The 20,322-nt window shown below is 38.5% G+C and overlaps 1 protein-coding gene across 9 annotated transcripts in view; it reads right to left on the bottom strand.

Annotated features, from left to right (window-relative positions):
- POU6F2 (POU class 6 homeobox 2) overlaps positions 1-20,322 on the bottom strand; it is a 354,832-nt gene that overhangs the window by 22,311 nt on the left and 312,199 nt on the right. For all 9 annotated transcript variants that reach the window (XM_017820432.1, XM_017820438.1, XM_017820448.1 and 6 more), the window contains one exon: positions 5,244-5,450. In XM_017820432.1, coding sequence (XP_017675921.1) covers positions 5,244-5,450 — 207 coding nt within the window. The remainder of the gene's footprint in view (positions 1-5,243; positions 5,451-20,322) is intronic.

The following is a 20,322-nucleotide window of genomic DNA, read 5'->3' as shown; positions in this document are numbered from 1 at the left end:
AAAATGTCATACATTTTAGGATGAGAAAGAATGGTGGTGTGCTGAGGCCACTGCACTGGTGTGCTGATTTGAGAGCAGCACCATGGCAGATGAAGTCTGTCTTCAAACCTACTCATATTGCATGATCAGACATGGGCTTCAAAGACATTTCCTTAAGCTACCAGCAAATGGAGAGGACAACTTAATACACATATCCACACCCTTCATGCCAAATCACTTTCACAGTCAACTCTGCCAGAATATTTCACAAGTACTGTATCCCATCACCCTAATTTTGCTTACTCAAATAAATTCAAGTAAGTGAATATAGTAATCTGAATACAAATGCTATTTGATACTTAATAAGCATCTTCTCTCTCACTATAGTATATTATAGTACATATAGTATAAAAGGTATCTCTTCACACTGCTTAGACCAACGGAATAGGTACATTTGGAAACTAGCATTTGGAAAGCAGATGCACAAGAATCACCACAGGCCCATCCATCTAAGAGGTAGCTGTGTCCTTTCAACAGTTGATCTGGAGCATGATAGCCAACGACAGCAAGGATGGGGAACCGACTACGTAAGAAAATGCTGCCTAGGAGCTTGTTTCACTGTGTTAGAGCTGGCAGAAGCCCAAAGCTGGTTGTGCTATTGGACACAATGAAATATGAAAAGTTCTGGCAGGCAGTGTAGATAAAACAAGACTGAGGACAACTGGGACTACAGACCTGATTTAATGAAGCTAGTATGTAGAAGGAAAGAGCCAGGCAACAGTGAGAAGGGAACCTGCTTTATGAGGTACGCTGCAGAACAATAGAATGTATAGAAGGTGCTTCTGTATGGGCAAGCAAATAGTTATGAAAACACAAATTAGTAGGAAAGCTATTTAGGGAATTCATAGACAAGGATGTGTTTTGAGCCCCAGTAATCACTGGCAGCTGGATTCTTCTTACCTAATTTCATTCATTGAAGAGTTAACTGATGATCCTAAAATAGCTACTCTAGCCCACTCTCATGTCAATGAAGACAATAGATACCTTAAGATACCTACAAGAGATTCAACATATCTAAAATTATTTTGACAGTTTGAGTTGCCCACTGGACATGCGTATGTTTCCTTCTCCATGTCTACACCGGAAATCCAGTTAACTAGCTTACACCAGATACATAATTGCTTTAAGTCAAGCAAAGTGCATCCTTTCCTAAATTCCTTAGGACTGCAATTTCAAGTTCTTCTGTCAGCTCTGCTGTATTAACATTGTGTTGTTAAAGATATGAAAGAATACCTTGAAACAAAGTTTTCAAATCTGATAGTCAATGGCAATGCTAACAAGTTGTTACAACGAACTCATCTGTTCTTGAAAACAATGTGCATTTGGCCATACAACCTCCATTTTGACAAAATCCCTCTCCAGAGTCATGGAGGAAGTGCAGAAGTTAAGGTTACATGGTACTTTTCTATTATGGTACACAAAGAAAGAAACATAAAATTAGGGAATAAATCATCCTTTTTCAAGAAAGGAGACTACAAGCAAAGAACAAAGGATTTATACCTAACTTTTAAATGGTTTCAGCAACAAGCAACAAAATATGGTGAACAGTGGTGAAGTTGAATCATCAGGAAGAACACATGAATTTCTTCAGTTAGTACGGAATACCATGAATAACTTACAGATCCTGTTTATAACATGCCAGGGGAGCATTACAAGAGATGAAATACAGAGTAGATCAGTGCAAAGTGATTCACATCAAAAGGAACCATTTTAGAGATACACATGTTAACAACTGGGGAAGAAAAGATGTATTATGGTGGATACATCTGCTTATTGAAAAAAAATGCTCAGTGAACAGAGAGAGAAAAAAAAGCAGGATGTTAGACTGTATTGAGATAAAGAAAGAAAATAATGCTGAAAATATTATAAAGTTATTATGTAGAACAGTGATGAATCCTCGCTGTGACCATGGCATTCAGTTCTGATCAAAAAATCTTGAAGAGATTAATGTGGAAATTGAAAGGTTTGGGAGATGGGCAGTAAAAAGTTTTAAAGGCAAAGAAAAACTTGTTTATGAACAGAGATAAAAAGGATACAGACTAAAACAGGAGTGCAAACAGCTGCGTGCTTTAGAAAGCCGCTGTAATTTCTAAGAGAATTCTTGATGTGTGCACAGACAGTGCTTCTTAGATTAGCAAACTCTTGGAAAATAGTAAAAAACCTGAAGATTTACCTACTCAGTGTAATTTGAAGAGGAACAATCCCTACTGTAGGTAGTTTAAAGAACATAAATCAAAAACTTTTATTTATACTTAAAGACAAGAGGAATAGGGCTACAACAGACTTGCTCGTGTACATTAAAAAGCAACCTATTTATAGCACAGAAAAAGAAACACCACTTTACGCTACATGTAAGTAATCTATGAACTCATTTCCATGAGGAGACATTGAGGTTTTAGTCTGTCAAGTTTGAAAAAGTTGTATGAATAAATAACACGTAGTCTACCTAAGTAAAGCTGACTAAAACCAATATCTGAGACATTTAAGTCTTCAGTCATCAGGCAAAAGTAAGCACTAGCACGCATTACTTAGCAACTGGAGCAGTTTACAAAGGTTCCATTACTGTGACTCAGCTAACAAGCAGCAGCTTACTATCATTGCTTGCAATCACCTCTTTTTCTCCTGAAGTACTCAGTTTCCAAGGAAGTGACAAGTTTAAAGTTAAACTAGGATCATCTGTAACTGAAACATTTTTACTACATTATTTATTTCCTGCATTCATTTCTCCATGACATTCTAAAAACTTTTCTCAAACTTGTGTTGTAATCTTTCCCCATTCTGAAGTTTCTTTCATCAAGTTACAAGACACCAAATGCCATGTGACACCATTTTCAAAAATATTTTGAATTCCTGCTGAGCCCTCTGGGTTTAAGCATTCACTCAATTCTTCTGAAAATGAGATTTTAAACTGTATGTCTAAATACGCTATCATTACCCAAACACTGCAGTTAGGCTAAATCTTTACCCAGGCAATAAAATAAATTCAGGGTCTCCTTAAACTTCATGTAAATCTATTCACTTTTCAAATACTACGACAGCTTGTATAGTACTAGCTCAATTGCTTTTCACTGTCCGTCAGCATTATTCCTAAGGGAAATCTAGCTCTCATACCTCTTTTCTGCTCCAACTGAAATTCACGGCAAAATTTCCTCTGACTTCCTTCAGTAAAATCAGAAGAGCCAGTAGAGGGAGCACAAATACATACATTCTGTGGTTCCTATACAAATAATAACATGTACTATTTTTTCATATAGTGTTTGCACTACTTTTTTCCCCCCTCCCCAATCAATAATACCATCTTGATCAAGCTCCAAGAGAATCTGATCCAAAGTAAGGAAACCATGTTATTTGGTTGCCCTTCCTGCAACCCCTGGGACCTCAGGACTCTGTGTAACAGGCAAAGGGTGAACCCTGTGGAACTGGCATTGGCAAAACAATGTTTTCTACCTCCACAGCACTGCTGGGCAGACCAGCTTAAGGCTCTTGGATGTAACCAATTCTCTACGACTGTTGATCTCTGCCTACTGATAGTGTCACATGAGTGCAGAGGTTGGGTGAATTAGTACAATACATCATAATGTAGCTAAACAGAGCTTTCTGCCTTGCACCCCGCTCAGTCAGCAAACTGCAGCTTTCAGCAGTTTGTCCCTTTATCTGAGCCCAGTGCCACGAGCTGTGCAGAAAATGGTCACACCTCTGTCCCCTCTCTGTCCACCAACACTACTGGCAGACATTGCCTGGAAGAAGTTGCTTTGTTGCAGGACTCAGAAGGTGAGTCCTGCAGATGAGAATGTCTCAGGCAATAGTACAGGTCTTCTATCCTCCGCTTTACTTCAAAATTGTATGTATTTCAAATGGGATCTCAGGATTGCTATGATTTTTGAGAGCTTCCCCCATAAAGGAGGGAAAGATCTAATCTCTTCAGGGGACTGATTCAGAAAGAAATACCCCACCTCACACACACCCAGGAAACCAAATATAAACGACTGAGTTTCTTATTCTATTGTCAAGCTTTCCTGTGTGGAGAACCCAAAGCCTGCCCTCCCATCCATCCTACTTTGTTTGAAACCATATACATGGAATGATTGCAAAAGCACTCATCAGTAGTGCAAGTATGCTCCCATTAAAGAAAATAGAGTTAGATAAATGACAAGTGCTTTGGAAAATGCCTCTGCTAGATACTACGGAGGATAAGATGGGGAAAAAAATCATGTAACCATTCTGATGTGGAAACTTTTCAAAACAAACAGAAAAGTCACCTTAGAGATCCATTGGTTCTCTACTCCTAAATTTGAAAAAATCACGGCTAAGCTTCGCGAATGAAGATTTGGGGAAAAAAAAAGATAAAATCATTGGTTTGGAATTCAGGGTGTCCTGGGATTTTCAACAGCATACAAGAAGCTGTTACCTGTGCTTAGAGGTGTAGGCAGGACTGGCAATAAAGTACTACCAGCAACAGAGATGCTAAGATGAACATTTAAGTAACAGACATTTTTATAAGTACCTCTTTGGTAATCACATTTGATGGATTTTCCATCCTCAATTTTGTCTCTTTCAGAGAAAAATGTGGGACTACAATTCCTTGCTCTACAGATGTAGGCAAAACTAATTAATTTGACTTTAGAATACTATAAAAAGAACAACAGAAATCTTTTGGGTCAATGTGGTCACTGGAGCCATCCTTAACTCTGTGAATCACCTGCTGCCTTACACTGAGTAATAATTTCCCTAAAATACTTTCTGTCTATGCAAATATATATAAACATATCTGATTTTTCAGTGAAGAGGACTAACAAGATTTTATATTTTTCCTTTCTTTTCTTGCATGTTCCGAATCATTTCAAACCCCAGCCTACTAGATGACCACTAACTAAGGTACTCAACTTCATAGGCCAGGTGGGTCTCCCCTGTCTCATAATCCTATTACACTTTCACTGCAGAAAATATCTCAGTTGGCCCTATATTGACCCTGAAAAGAAAAGAAAAAGAATAACTGGATAATTCTTGGATGTATAAGTAAATTATATAATATGACATTATTAATAACTACATATATAGTATGCAGTAATACACTAGAAATTAATTTTTGTTATTAAAAATGACAAAGAACTGGGGTTTTTTAGAGAGGCCACAAAAGTGTCCTTGACAAGTAGAAGATTTCTGTGTGTCTGTTTTGAAAATCATTCCATCTACAGACACTTTACCTGCTGGCCTGGTTTGAGCGGCGATAGAGTTATTCCCTGGGTATTGATCACTGGGAGTATCTGGTTGCCGATGACAGTAGCGATGATTTGACCCTGGGCATTGGTCAGTAACTGTGGAGTTATCGGCTGCACCTGAAGTCCCTGAGCTCCACCTGCTGCCTGGCTGGAGGGGACTGGATTAGGCATCAATGGGATTGTTCCAATAATCTGGAAAAAACAACATAGGGAAAATGCACACTTGCCACATATACTTACCACACGTGATTACTTATATTATGCATGTTAAGTCAAACTTAGGTGAAATAAACACAGAGAGACAGGTAAGACAGGCTGAGGGTGGGAAACAACCATTCCTTCACTGGGGTAATGAGGACTTTCAAACTCATTTGTCATGTCACATATCACCTGTACATTTTGCCACTGTCCACTGTCACCTGCAACAATATGCCGTGGCTGAGAATGTATGAAACAAATGCTGGGCCAAGCCTGGGGCCCTGCATCATGGTTTGTTCCCACCTCATATTTTAACATAGAGTGAAATAGATATAAATATCAGTGGTTTTGTCCTTCTTTCTACAACTCATCCGTACAATGGTACTAACTGTGTAATGCCTGTGTAATTTTCCTTGACTTACTGATTCCTAGTACTCTAGATGACCACCCATTACTACCATGTGATCTCAGGAAGGAACAGAGGGATACTGGTGCCTTTCAGGACATGCCTTATTAAGATACATTCATAAAAATGCAACCAGTTTTGGATGACAACTATGAAGTACAACACAACAGGAGGACTGATGTTAGATAAAATATATTAAGTAACATTTCTGGGGCAAGTACTTGCAGAAAGAGACACTTATGACATCTCAGACTTGGGAATACAGTGAATGTGACTGTAAAACTAATATTAGGATGAGATGTCAAACAGATGTTGTAAGAAAGCTTGTCAGTCAATAAGCCTCTAGGCTGAAAAAAGACATGCTGTTGGAAGATTCTTTTTACAAGTATTAGAACATCTGAAAAAAACTTCTGATAAAACTTGGGACTAAACCCAAACTTTTTGTTTATTTTCAAACAGCAACATATGAAGCTGGAGTCATAGGATTATTGCAATGGGAAAAGCAAAAAAAAAAAAAAAAAGGCAAAACACATCTCTATTTCCTTCACCATACCTCCTCTCTCTGTATCATAGCCAGCCAGAAAACATCTACCCTATTGTAAGGCTTATAGTCTTCCTTCTCCAGAAACCTTGCTTCCTCCTCTTTATCCCCAGCACCAACCATACTTTGGTGGGTCCATTTTGACCCCCACGAGAATGATCCCAGTTGCCCTATATCCCTTACCACATACATTGACTAGTATAGACCTACTTGGTGCTGAGAAAGAGGGTGGATTATGGCTGTTTTCTCCTTCTTTTTCCTCAGTAGAGATAGTAACAGGGCAGCTTTCCTCAGTCTGTCTGCCGATTCTCATTCCAATTGGGAGTTTAATAATTTTTTTAGATCCCTTTGTTTCTGGTAAGTTTTGTTGAAACTGATCAGCTGTTTCAAAGCCATTAAGTATGTATGGAGAGAGGGATGGATGGAAAGGGAAAGGGAAGTATAGACAGCGCTAGTCACAGAGTAGTTTGCTCATGAAAATAGGCAGAACTGTTTCTAATGAAACTCAAAACCAAGTTTGTTCCCAAAACAAATAAATAAACCAAAACATATAAAATTCCTATTGATTTCAACAATTAATTTAGATTATATCAATGGAATCTGTACAATTAGCTGTAAAATAACTGTTTAGTGAAAACATCAGTTAGCTTTGAGGACAGATGACTAAGTTACTTTGTGCAAGTGCAAAACTAGAGAAACAACTCTGAATCTCTTGCTAAAGATATAAAATGGATACAGGTGTGAACTGTGTGGTGAAGAGTACCAGAGATCTCTGAGGATCTCTGCTTATCTAAGTCACCAGAGGTGAGATACAACAACCCCAGAAAATCCATCCTCAAAAAGCATCATGCAATAACATCCAAGAAACTCAGGCATAGCTGGAGGGGCGGGCAGCTCTCACCAGAGGATCACCCTCTTCCATTATTAGGCTAAGACATGACTCGATCAAGTGACAGGGTCCTGCTGAGTGACTTCTCCTTCAGCAGTCACACCCCAATGGTGTGTCTCTAGGTTGGCTCAGCCGTGAAGTACAGTGTGACAACTTAAACCAACTCCTGGAGCTAAAAGAGCGCACTTGGTTAGCTATGGTAGGTCAGGTAACAAGTGGTAGGTGCTGAAGTCCTCATCAATTTACCACAATTGCCCAGTTAGAAGTTGGCATGGGAAGACTAGAGAACCATAAAGAAAAGCAGGACAGCTCTCCTGATGGAGAACCTGATAAAACAGCAAGCCCAGCTACTAAGCTGTATTGTAAGAGCTGCATATATCAGTCTGCTCAAAAAGACTGTAAAGATACCATTTAAGTTCTTCTTAATGCATTGCTAAAAGGTAGGCAGATCAATACAGATTATTATCCCCATTTTACAGAGCATGAAAGTGAACCATGGTGGAGTATATTCAGAATTAGCCTTCTAAGCTGGAATTTCCTGTGAGTTTCTCTTTGCCGATCATAGTACTTTAATTTTATTTTTTAAGGTGTCCCTAGCTGAACAGCAGCTGTTTATGTGAGAATATGGCTGTTCACTGAGGAGAGAGGCATTTATTTACATCATTATCAGATTTCAGATTGTTTTCTAAAAATCTGACTTTCAGCATGAATGAAATATAACTGCAACATTTTGCAACACGTAAATTTCTCACAGTTTCTGTGACCTAACATATTTATGGGCCACAAATATATACTTCCACTTTAATATAATCTCACCAAACACATGGAATAATTCTTCCTAATTTTATCATCAGAGACATAGCAAAGGCCTCCCCTTCCTTTGCCGTGTCTGTAAAGGACGCAACCTTGGAGCGTCATTACTCCAATGCAACTTTAACTATCAAGGTCCTAATCCCAGCAAAGCAAAAAATGCTGCGCTGGTGTTATTAGTAATAGAAATGTTTGCATTCACATTTAAAATGCATTTCTTGGACTGCAGTTGGACATTTCATAGAATGACAATGCTGAAGTGGACAGTTTGTAAGGTCAGAAGCAGAAGGCTCTCTATACGTATTAATGTGTGTCACACACCACAGTGTACAAGGCATGCTGTACATGCACACAGTCAGAAATGGAGCAGGGAAAACACAGATGGGAGAAGTGTTCCAGAAGGACAAATGAACAAATACCCTCAAGGGTGTTACTGTAGAAGCCAAGGGTAAATCCAAATGAGAAACAGGTCTTTCCCTTCCTAAAACTTGCTGAGATTTCAGAAGGTTTTATTCCATTTTACACCAAACTCAGGTAAAATCTTGTCTGGTTACTCTTTACTGCATGCAGCTTTGATGTGGCTAAAATCAGATTCAGGTTTCCCCTTTCAAGTTCTCCCTTGTCAAAGTACCCTCTCCTAAATATCCTAACAGCTCATTAGTTCACATGTAAGGAGTACTGCAACTGGATCCCTACCTCAAACCTCGTGTGACTGTCCTGACGCTGAGCCAGATGCTCCTTCCTTTTAATTTTGGTATAAAATTTCACCCTGGGCCTTGCTAATCTGTCCTCTTAAATTATTGTGGAAGTTGAAGACAATTTATGGTTTCGATACATTTAAATCTCTTAAAGAAATAAAACGTCACAGGCTTGAGGCACTGGTGTGCCACAGTAAAGACTGTTTAATTGTCATTGATTTTCCTAGTTGAGAGGCATTGCTCCTTTCTAGGAAATGCTGCTGTTTCAGATTATATTTAAGGACAATTCAGGAATAGCACGTGACAGGGACTCATCTCACAAGATACTTATAGAATCACACAATCACAGAAAGGTTTGAGTTGGAAGGAGCCTCTTAAAGACCATCTAGTTCAACTCCCCTGACATGGGCAGTGACATCTTCTGCTAGACTACATTGCTTAAAGCCCCATCCAACCTGGTCTTGAACACTTACAGGGATAAGACATCTATAACTTCTCTGAGACACAGCAGAAGTGGCTTCTTACTCTGCCAATGTTTGGCCTCAAACCCATAAACAATTCCACCTGTCAAAGGTGTTCTTGAGGAAAAAAAGTCCCACCTCCCTAGAGGTCCTCATCTACTAAAATATAATTTAAATACTTTGGGTTTTTTTTTACACTATGCATGTGACTTTCACGATTCCTTTTATACATCATACAACTGAAAGCAAACACTGTTCACAGACAAGCTGCAAAACAGGTGTTGTATGCAAAACAACAATCAGAAAGTTTTGAAGGTCCAAGGGTTAATTCAAGGGACCCCCTTGTCAATGCTTCTCTAAGGGAGTCAGGCACAGTAATCTGCAGAGCACTGCTGATTAAAAAAATGAATGACACCAGGTTGTCTCTATCTGAGGTACAGGTTCTACACATAGGCACAAAATGCAGCGCAGGTGGAAATTGTACTGAGATATTTAATGAAAATTCAGACCTCCACTTTTTTACATATACAGGGCCTGTGCTACCTGTTCTGGTAAGAGTGTTACCAGAATTTCGGTGGAGTCAGATTTTCTCTTCAAGTATTCAGTATGTTTCTTTCATTTTTGTTTAATAGATTTATTAATAGATACATCAATTGTATCTTGAGCTGCTTAGAGAGCAATTTTTACAGAAAATTTTTAAAATTTTTTTATATTTCCCAATATTAACTAAATTTTACAAGTCATTTGTTTCTAACTTTAAAAGGAATTTCAGGTCTTTTTTAACATCATCTAATATTTTCCATTGATTAATCTGTTGGTGTGATTTTAGCATTCTGGGATTTCAAGATATCTGAGATTGGGTTTCTTAAATCTAACAACTTGAATCTACCATTGCCAAGACAATGGAGAGCAAAAACCTCAAACCCTCAGCATATCAATAATATCTACAAATGTTACGCCCAATGGCAGCGTAATGTCCTAGCACTGATTAACTGAAGTCTAGTCAGTATTGTACCTTTAAATGGATTTTGGCCTTGCTCAGTAAAGGTTTCTTCTTAAAAATAAATTAGAAACATATGATCTCTCAAAAGTGATCCCTTAAACAAATTATCCTTAAGAAAAAATAACAAAATAATAACCATTCTTCTTCTTCTTTATATTTAATTGCTGTTGTGGTTCACTTTGCTGTAATATACAGGCTGAAACTGCAGGCAGAAGCTGAGTGACCGTTCATAACTTCTTGGGCTAAATTGCAGCACCATTTACACTGCAGATACAAAATCAGATTTTTCATAACTGCATGAAGGACTAATTGCTGATTTCCCAGTAGTGAGTCTTTTCTTGGGGCTCCTAATAAACCAATTGTGTTTTGACACTAAGTGAACTTATTATGATACTCAAAAATGAGGCATACAGCTCTTTTTTATTAAGTTCTTCTCCCTCTTCTCTCATCAGAAACAGGGATGATGCCTTGCTTCACTGTGTTCCTAGAACGACCTAAGGAATATTATAAACTGTAGCCAAATGGATGGTTCACCAACTGCCTTTATTTCTGCTCTGAAAAGAGTTAAGTAAAATCAAAGACCAACTACACTAGTTTGTTTCTACTGTCAACCAGGGTTGACATAAAAATAATGTTGCCATTTCATCGGAAAAAATGTCTTCAATTATAAAAAGGAAAAGTTTTTTCAGTAGTATCATCAAAATGAACATCTCTCCAATTTTATCAATGTTACAACCCTTTAAATATTGAAGGTTAATTATTCAGTTTTGAATAATTAGAACAGAAGAACAATATAAAAAGAAAACAGAAAAACAGGGGAAACATAAAAGAAACAGCAGAAAAACTCTTCAGCAAATGAGACAAAACACACAATGAGGTGTTGGTGGATGAGAAGCTGGACATGATTTGGCAATGTGTTCTTGCAGCCCAGAAGGCCAACCACATCCTGGGCTGTATCAAAAGAGATCAAGGGAAGTACTTGTTTCACTCTACTCTGCTCTCAAGTCCCACCTGCAGTGCTGCCTCCAGATCTGGAGTCCTCAGCACTAGAAAGACCTGTTAGAGCAGGTCCAGAAAAGGGCCATGAATCATGGGCTGGAGCACCTTTACTATGAAGACAGGCTGAGAGAGCTGGGGTTGTTTGGTATGGAGAAGTTTCTGAGGGGAACTTTCAGCAGCCTTCCAGTACCTAAAGGGGGCTACAAGAATGCTAGAGAAGGACTTTTTACAAGTGCATGTAAGACAAGGGATCTGCAATAGGACAAGGGGTAATGGCTTCAAACTGGGGAGGTTTAGATTAGATGTTAGGAAGAAATTCTTTTCTGTGAGGATGGTGAAGCAGTGGAACAGGTTGCCCAGAGAAACTGTGGATGCCCCATCCCTAGAAGCGTTCAAGGCCATGTTGGATGGGGCTTTGGTCTAGTAGAAGCTGTCCCTGTCCACAGCAGGGACGTTGGAACTAGATGATCTTGAAGGTCCCTTCCAACCCAAATCATTCTATGATTCTATAATTTTCTACAGTTTTGCAAACTTCTCTCAGAAGCTGCTTCTGTTGAGAGATATGTTCCTTCTTGTATGGTACCAGTATGAGTTACTTTAAGGAAATAATCTAAGGAGAAAATGACTGAGGAAAAGGTAGAATAATGAGAATCTGCACAGGATTCTTTAGCTTCTGTGCAGCTGCCCCTTTCTTAATCACAGAGATATTTGTAAATATATACAGTACCTATATAAATTATAAACACATAGATATGTACATTTCAAAAATATAGGATTTATTATATTTATACCAAGAAACCCAGCTATTTATATGCACTATACTGCATATATGCAATATGCTGCAAATCTACACACTGAAAAATTGGAATCATAAATACAAGCAATACAATTTGCAGAGTTCTTATGAAAGTAATGCTATTCCATCTCATTCTTTCAAGTAATGACAACATGATTCTTCAACTCATACAGGATAAGATCAAGGCTGCCTGTGTCTTTCAAATTAGAAGTAGTATCAATTCATGCAAATCTTGCAAATTTCCTTTGTTGCATTATATTTCCTGATGAGAACTCAGAAAGAAGACAAAACAAGATGCTATTATGAGAACAAGGCATTGAATAGTGACACCAGAAATAGGCACCTATGATACTGTACTCCTGAGTCACCGTTTCATGTAAGGAATTTTAATTTTCAAGTATTGTTCGTATATCATAAAACATATTGGATGGTTTATTGTTTGTAAGTATCATAATGGAACCTTAAGTCCAACATTCTGCCTGACTTTCTCAGTGCTTTATTTTTTTAGAAAATAATGTTTGTACACTAACATCAAACTATAAAGGAACTTATTAGTCATCACTGTAGGAATTATGTGGTGAAATTTTCCTCAAGCAAACACTATTATGTTCTGGTAGCAGCAGCATGTGTACAACTATAAAAAAGAATGCATTTTTTATCAAACATTGTGAATAACACAATATTTTCTCATTAGAAAAATCTAAAGATATATAATTATCAGATTAAAGATTAAAAATTATGTTGAGTGTCTGCTGAATTGTTCTTTCTAAAAAATCTACTTTTCAGATTTAGCTTCTTTTTAAAAACAAGAATTAAGTCAGGCATAAGGACCCTTAGAGGTCATAGTTCTCTGAGTTGAGCAAAGCAGCTGTTGGTTTTAATTAGGTTTACTGGTCCAAAGCATTGCTGAAAATCAGCTAATGAGATTCTTATGAAAGTACTCCTTATGTAAAATTATTTGATGGATATATAGTATAAAGTATTTTAGCAATATTTTTGTTATGACAATAGATCCACGATATGTTATGACAAAACAGCCATAACATATTTCATAACATAGGTCATAACATATTTGTTATGACAAAATAGCCATAATTTCTAATAATGTTTGATGATCACAAAAAGAATTCACAAATTACTGCTTTTAGCATTTTACTGCTTGTCTCCCAAACCACAAACAGCTTTTCTGATTGCTCTGCAGATCCTTGCAGGGTGTATACAAGCAAGCACACTTTTGTATGTGTGGTTTTAGTTTTTTTGTACATCCTCTTAACAACAGGAAGTAATGGTATTCATTTTCTCAGGAATTGAATTCAAAGCAACTGGGCCAACAGCATGAATTTCTAGAACTAATTACAATGGAAATATTTTGGTAAATATTCATTCACCTCTATTTTCTTTCCATGCGGACTGAGATTTTCATAGTTGTCTACAGAAGTTACTTGGCCTCTCTGAGGATTTCAATATCAATTAAGTATCAAGTATCTCAGTGACGAGAAATCCCTGCTCTGAAATAAAATTTCTCAACCTTTTCAAGTTGTCTGTATGGGCTTCATACACAAACCCTACCATTAATTTGTATCTTTAGATTACAAATAATTTAGAAGAAAGATTGTCTTTTCTTGGAAATAACATTATTTACTACTACTTTTCCTTCATAACAGAAAGAGTGGACTTGCTTTCAGCCATATCAGAATCTAACATATTGGACATACAGCACAAGAAAATGTAGGCATCCCTAAGCTTTGCAATACGCTTCTGGTTCAGGCCTTAGGGATTGATATCAAATGGGATAATAGGGTTGGGTATGTGTAAATATTATGCTAAGAGTAAGGGATTAAATATAGCTACATTAAAATCTACATTCACTATACATCTACTTCTAAAATCTATAAAAGTTAAAAAACCCAAAAAAAGCTCTCAGGCATCACTGCCATGCTGAGCTATTGAAGGATAGCTTGGGAAACAAATTGCCCTTTCTCAGCAAGCCTAATTAGGCCCAGCACAATGTGTGCCAATGTGATTAGGTTGCTTCCATACGTTGTGGTTTGAAAGCTCCCAAAAATCCAATTTCCAAGTCCCCACAATTTGCCTCAGTGTAAGAGAAGTTTTCAGACAGACGCAACTCAGTATGGGGAAAGGGAATTAATATTAAAATTACTAACACAATAAATATTATAATACATATATAGATATACACCAATTTTAAGTAAGAAAACTATAATAAAGAAACTTAAACTAAAGAAAAAATAAATACACAGTATTAACACAATTTCTACCACCCCTGGACCCTCCCATGTCAGTTCAGGAGAAGTTTTCAGGGCGATAGTTAAAGTCTCTCTCTCTGAATTGGGGTTTTGGGGGTAAGGCTGCACCCCCACCAACTGCTCGGCCTCCGTCAAGCAGCTCCTCCTGGACTGCAAGGGTCTTTGCTGCACCAGGTCTTCAACAGGAGCTACAGGGAGCCAAAGTTTTTAAGTCTTCTTTCCCTGCTTCCTGAAGGTTCCTCCCAGGGGGTAAGGTTCAAAGACTCTTCCATGCTGGATTCATTCTTCCTCCCCCAGGTCGCAGGATTTTTCTAGGTTTTGCCCGAAATTTCATTAGAGTCTCTTCCCAGAAAAACGTGCTTGGTTTAGCTCTATGCCATATTCTAGGCCCGCTCTCCTCTGTGCTGTGCGTTGCTGTCGCTGCTTCTTCACAGGGGCTTACTCCAGGCCAGGGCCGGATGGCCTTGGTCCATCGCCTCCACACAGGCGTCACGGCTGCCGCTCCAGCCTGTCCTGGGCTACTCCGTGGCTGCTGCAGGGCTCAGCCAGCTCCTCACCACCTCTGCCCCTGCAGTGGGGGAAGGTGATGAGGCCGGCTGGAAAACTCCTGGGGAGTTTCTCTCTTGCTCCAGTGGCGTGCCTGCCCACTGGGGGCCCAGCTCCAGCCCCGGCCGGCCGCTCGGGGCTGTGCCGCCGCCCCCGCTGGCAGCTGGGGGGGAACGGCGAAAAGCTCCCGCAGCCCTGGCTGGGCTAGGGCAGCAGGGGCCCAGGGGCTCCCCCAAGCTCGGGGAGGACTCGCCCTGGCACTTACATGGCTGCCTGATTTTCCAACTACCCAAGCAGCTTCCTCCGGCTGTTGTAATATGCTAATTTCACAGGGGTGAAACACAGCTCCAATTGTTCCCACATCAGAAACTCACCTGGGACCAACCACTTCCAGCTCCCGGGGGGGGGGGGGGCGGCTCAAACCACGACACCATGCTATGGCATCCTTATCAGCTTGTTTGGAACTAGCTTTTGCTACTTGGTGTTGTATTGCACTGTACTGTCCCACTACAGAGATGCTATCTAGAGGTCAGGAGCCAGAATGAGGCAGGTTTTAGTAACTGCTCTTTGATCCTGTGGTTTTAAAATAAGAGCTGCTATTGAGACATAACCTTGCATAGATATAAACAAGATAGTGTCCTCTACTGCCACAACAGTTCTCACTGAAATAATGTGGGTTTAATTTTTCAGGTTTTAATATTACTCTTCTTAAAAAGGGATGTGGCACACTACTGCCAACGTGTGCATCTGGGTGAGCAGGAGTATTTCTGGTGCTCTACTTTTATTTCTTTCTCTTGATTGCTCCTTTCAACTTGTTCTGCATAGACAAGTAGCTCAAATAAGGAGATGGCATTCTCTTAACTGCCTTCAGTAGGTAGTCACTGCTGTCACTTCTTCATCTTGTGATGCTATTCCTAAGAAAGCTATTCTACCAGAAGTATTATGGTCTTGCAAATGTATGTTAAATTTGGCATCCTCAAATAGTTATTTTTCTTTCTCATTTTCATTGATGAAATTTCCTGAGGAAACAGAATTGTATTTTGGAAAAATTACTTTGAAGGCCTAACGATGATGTTTTATTCTATTAGTAACTTGTCTGTTTAGAATACCAATGGATGTTTTCTTAGATACTTCTCCGTGAAAAACTGGACTGAAATCACTAACTATCAAATAATCTTCTGATGCAATCTTTAGGACCAGAGGTCTTTAATTAGATTACAGGCCAAGGAATTTCTAGGCTATCAATATATTCTTGAATAATCTACTCTCATCATCTCACTATTAAATTACGTACAGTATATAAAATATTTATCAGAGATCACCAAATATCTCAGTAATTCTTAAGGATGAAATTAATTAGGTATTCATTCAATCATTTCAGATTTAGCCAAAATTCATTACAAGAAGGCCAATAAATATTGCAATCAATCAGTAGCAATGATACTCAGCATTGTTATTATACAACCATATTTCTCCAAATACTTTTATAAATCTTGAGCTTGCTGCACAGATGCAATGACTACAAATGATACAGTAGTTGTCTGTCAACCCATAACTTCAACATAGCACCTGTACAACTAGACATTCTTCTAAATACAAAGTCATGCCCCACTTCATATGACATGTCTACAATTTTAGATGACCTAGACTTTAGTAAATAAAATATATAAGTGCTGGCCTTCTTAATTAAGATTTGCAACTTTTAATGTGATAGTCTGTAAAAGTTCAGGGCAAGGCTGAGACGAGTAACTGTGCAAACCTGGGCAGTAGTATACAAATGTACTACTGAAACATTTTTCAGTTTTGCAGGGCATGCATGTCTTCAACAAGCAATTTTCAGACTACTAAAAACAACTCGCAACACTTATCACAGTATGACTGTGGTGGAACAAACCATCCTAGATTATCTCCTTACCATGGATATCATTATGGAAACCAATATTCCAGCCTGTAAAGTGGAATTTTGTTATAATGCTACACAATTACATGGGCATTGAGGAAAAGAGGGAAAAATTCCTTTCACTGAAAGAGACTGGGAAAATTTAGATACGTCACACACAAATTCTTGAATGAAAAATGGTCCTGACTCCAAGTTTCTGGATCTGAATATCTAGGAAAAAAAAGTCCTTCCTGAGATTAAATATAACTTTCTTTTGTCACACATTCATGAGAGATTTGCTTGCTCCTTTCAGTACCAATGCCTCCTTGAAAATTTGCCAACCAAATATAAACTAGACCTTAGTCCTTTACAAGGGGCCCCTGGTGGTCTAGTGGTTAAGGTGCAGCACTTTCACCTCTGTGACGCGGGTTCGATTCCCAGCCCCCCGGGCAGATGGAGCTCGTCAGCCCTGTAAGGCAATCCATCTAAGAGAAGGTCACTCTAAACAAAACTACGTTCTGAGGACCTCACTGCCACTGTCCAAGCTTGCTCGGCCTCAGCAGATGAACCTCAGGATTAAAGGGTGGGCTCAGTTCAGCGCACGCTGTGTCTCACCTAAAAAATCCACTGCGCAGGCTCGAAGGGTTAATGACCTTTCCCAAATCTTCGCTCGCGAAGACTGGCCATTAAAAAGTCCTTTACACCTTGTGAAAGTTGTTTTGGCTGCTGGTTCAGCATGCTGCTCTGCCAACCAGCTTACCTTTGGAAAGTTTCTAAAATTCCAGGCCTCCATTTCATCATCTGTAATATGTTTATATAAATACTATTTACCTCCCTGCCTTAAGTAATTTCTGTAAGGATACCTAAGATTTATGAAGAAGAGATACTGTATAAAGGTGGGAGTTTTTTATGCCAAGGATGGCTATCTCACTGAAAATACCCTCAGTTGGTTTTATTCGTGAATGTTAGTAGGGGAGGGTATACTTCACTGCTTGAAAGTACAATGGCTACAGTATCCCAGATTATCAAATGCATCAGTAATCCATTTCACCTGAGCTAACAGACAGAGGGGAAAGAAAGGTGTTTTGCTCACATCTTACAGCTTGACTTAAATTTCCACTCTGGACACCACCTGATAAAAAACATGGTTATAAGGTCTGTAATACAGATACTTAAATACTAAGTATTAATTATCCCTAAGTATATGTGATAGTATCTGCTACAAATGACTAGTCCTAACATTCCCCTCAGGAAAAATTATTCTCCTGGTGCAATAGCACTTAACTCAGGAGGTAGCTTCCTGTGGGTCTGTAGATGAATATCCAGCATTCGGTCACTGCTCCATTTCCATTAGCCAGAAGACATTTGTTTGTGGTAGATTATACAGAGATGTGACTCTGTCTCAGGCCAAAATAATTAATTTTTGTACATTCAAGATGTTCATACTGAAACAAATGCTAAAAAAATTACAGTTAAATATAACTAAATAATTCTCAAATTTAGGGAAGACATAGAAAGAGACTGTGTTTATGAACCTGTGAGTAGAACATGCAGCTTAATTACCAGTTCCATTCAGGCCCGATCTGTAAGTCTACCTAAGAAAGACTTAAATAATTATGATTTTCTTTATAAGCAGCAGTGTCCCTGAGGTAATCTCATCTCCAGCACCTACATTGTTACTGTACTGAAGCAACATGCTCCTGATATAGACAGGCATATTGAAATTTCTTTATGTAGTTTGATATGAATTGAAACTGTGTCATGTTTCTCTTCTGCTGGCAGCAGAGTCCCAGATCCTTGAGGCCAGTTCTGTGGAAGGTAGAGGATCACAGACTGTATATTTTCTATCTTTGCATGTTGCCTCTGTATCAGTCCTAAAAAGATTTCAGCTGTGACCTGCAGAGGACCAAAGGTGAGGGGCTTCTTTACTTTCTTGGCTTTAGAGGAAGGGGATGCTATATTCCTCCTAGTTAAGATGACTGAAGACTGTGATGTACTCTATCAAGGCTTTCAAGTGGGATACTACTGCTGCACTTTCTGATAATTTTTACTGGGAAAACAAGTTTCTGAGGGAAGAACAAAGGGGGTGCTACTTTAACTTCATCAGTACTGAAACGCTCCCAATACAAAAAGAAAATACATTACCATCATTTTAAATACTGTGTAGGATGTTTAAAATCATGCCAAAAGCTGGGGAAAAAATGCAATGATAGTCCTAGAACAGACCCTTATGTTTATAATTTATTTTAAATATTTCCCTAGAGTTACTGTTTTGCGAAAGTTCCTCTTGCAGCTGTGACAGCTGAGGCATCACTGGACCTCAATGAATTGCACTGCATAACGATCCTTACCAAATTCACAGGACATCATTCACAGTTACAGTTACAGCTCTCTTATTATCCCAGATGTTCCTCCACAGGAACATTCAGAGCACTTCCACAGCTTGTTGCCAGTCCACTGGCATAGAATCATGTTGGTTGGAAAAGACCTTTGAGATCATCAGATCCAACCATAAACCTAACACTGCCAAGTCTACCAGCTTAACGATGCTAATTTCAACAGATTCATCCTCACTCTCCTGCTGTGTAATGCCTTAATGTGGAAAAGATGCAAATGAAGGAAGAAGGCTCCTTATAAAGTGATGTACTGTACTCAGTGCCTTAAAGAAGCGGAGAATCTAACTACAAATATCTTTAGTATATGAAAGTGTAAAATTACTTGTAAGACCATCAGATATTGCTTCCTTCATTCAGGCTTTGTCTTCATTTAAGTAGTCTCCTTGATAAAAATCCAAGGAGCAATATTAATTAATAGGACTAAAAATGGTGGAATCTTCTATAAGAAGAACAAAGCTGATGTGAAAGGGGGAAAAAAACAACCGTAAAATGAAATTTAGCTTTAAAGATCTTCAAAACGCATATTGTATTTACAAGTATTCTTGTAATACATTTTTCAAAAAACCAATGTAGTCTCAGTAATATGAAACCTCTGTAAAGCATTCCTTACTAAATCTTGGAGCAATAGTGGAGAAGATTTCCTGGTGTATGTGGATTACAGAGAAAAGTGAAGAGATGAGTGAAGTGTAAATACCACAGTATAATTCACATATGGAACATTTTAATTGTGGGTAATAGCAGATTTTCAAATTTATAAGTCAGGGAATTGTGCTCATTTCTGAGACAGAACCAAATATATTAACTACCTTTGAAAAACTATCAATATTTCTTCCTGTGCGGAGCACAGCATAGTAAAATGCAGTAAAAGATGAAAGCTCTTTGATCCTTCTGTATGCTTAAAGATACCAGTACAGTGCCAATATGTTTTGAGGAAGAAGTTAGACAGAAAAGAAATATTATTTGCCAAGATAGCACAATATCCCAAAACAGTGACATTGGGTGTACTAAGGACTACAAAAATATTTATTGTTCATAGTTCCACCCCACTGAGTCTCTCAGGCCACAACAGATTCCTTTTGTCCCCTCTTCATTCAAGTGAAGTCATTAGTATGCAAACGTATTTGATCTTGACACACACAATAGCTCTATATTTTTAGCCCCCAATATCAGGGAAA

Source organism: Lepidothrix coronata, unplaced genomic scaffold (assembly GCF_001604755.1).
Source record: "Lepidothrix coronata isolate B3197 unplaced genomic scaffold, Lepidothrix_coronata-1.0 Scaffold3, whole genome shotgun sequence".
NCBI lineage: Eukaryota > Metazoa > Chordata > Aves > Passeriformes > Pipridae > Lepidothrix > Lepidothrix coronata.
The sequence above is the reverse complement of the archived record's forward strand: the minus strand, read 5'-3'. Positions and strand labels throughout refer to the sequence as shown.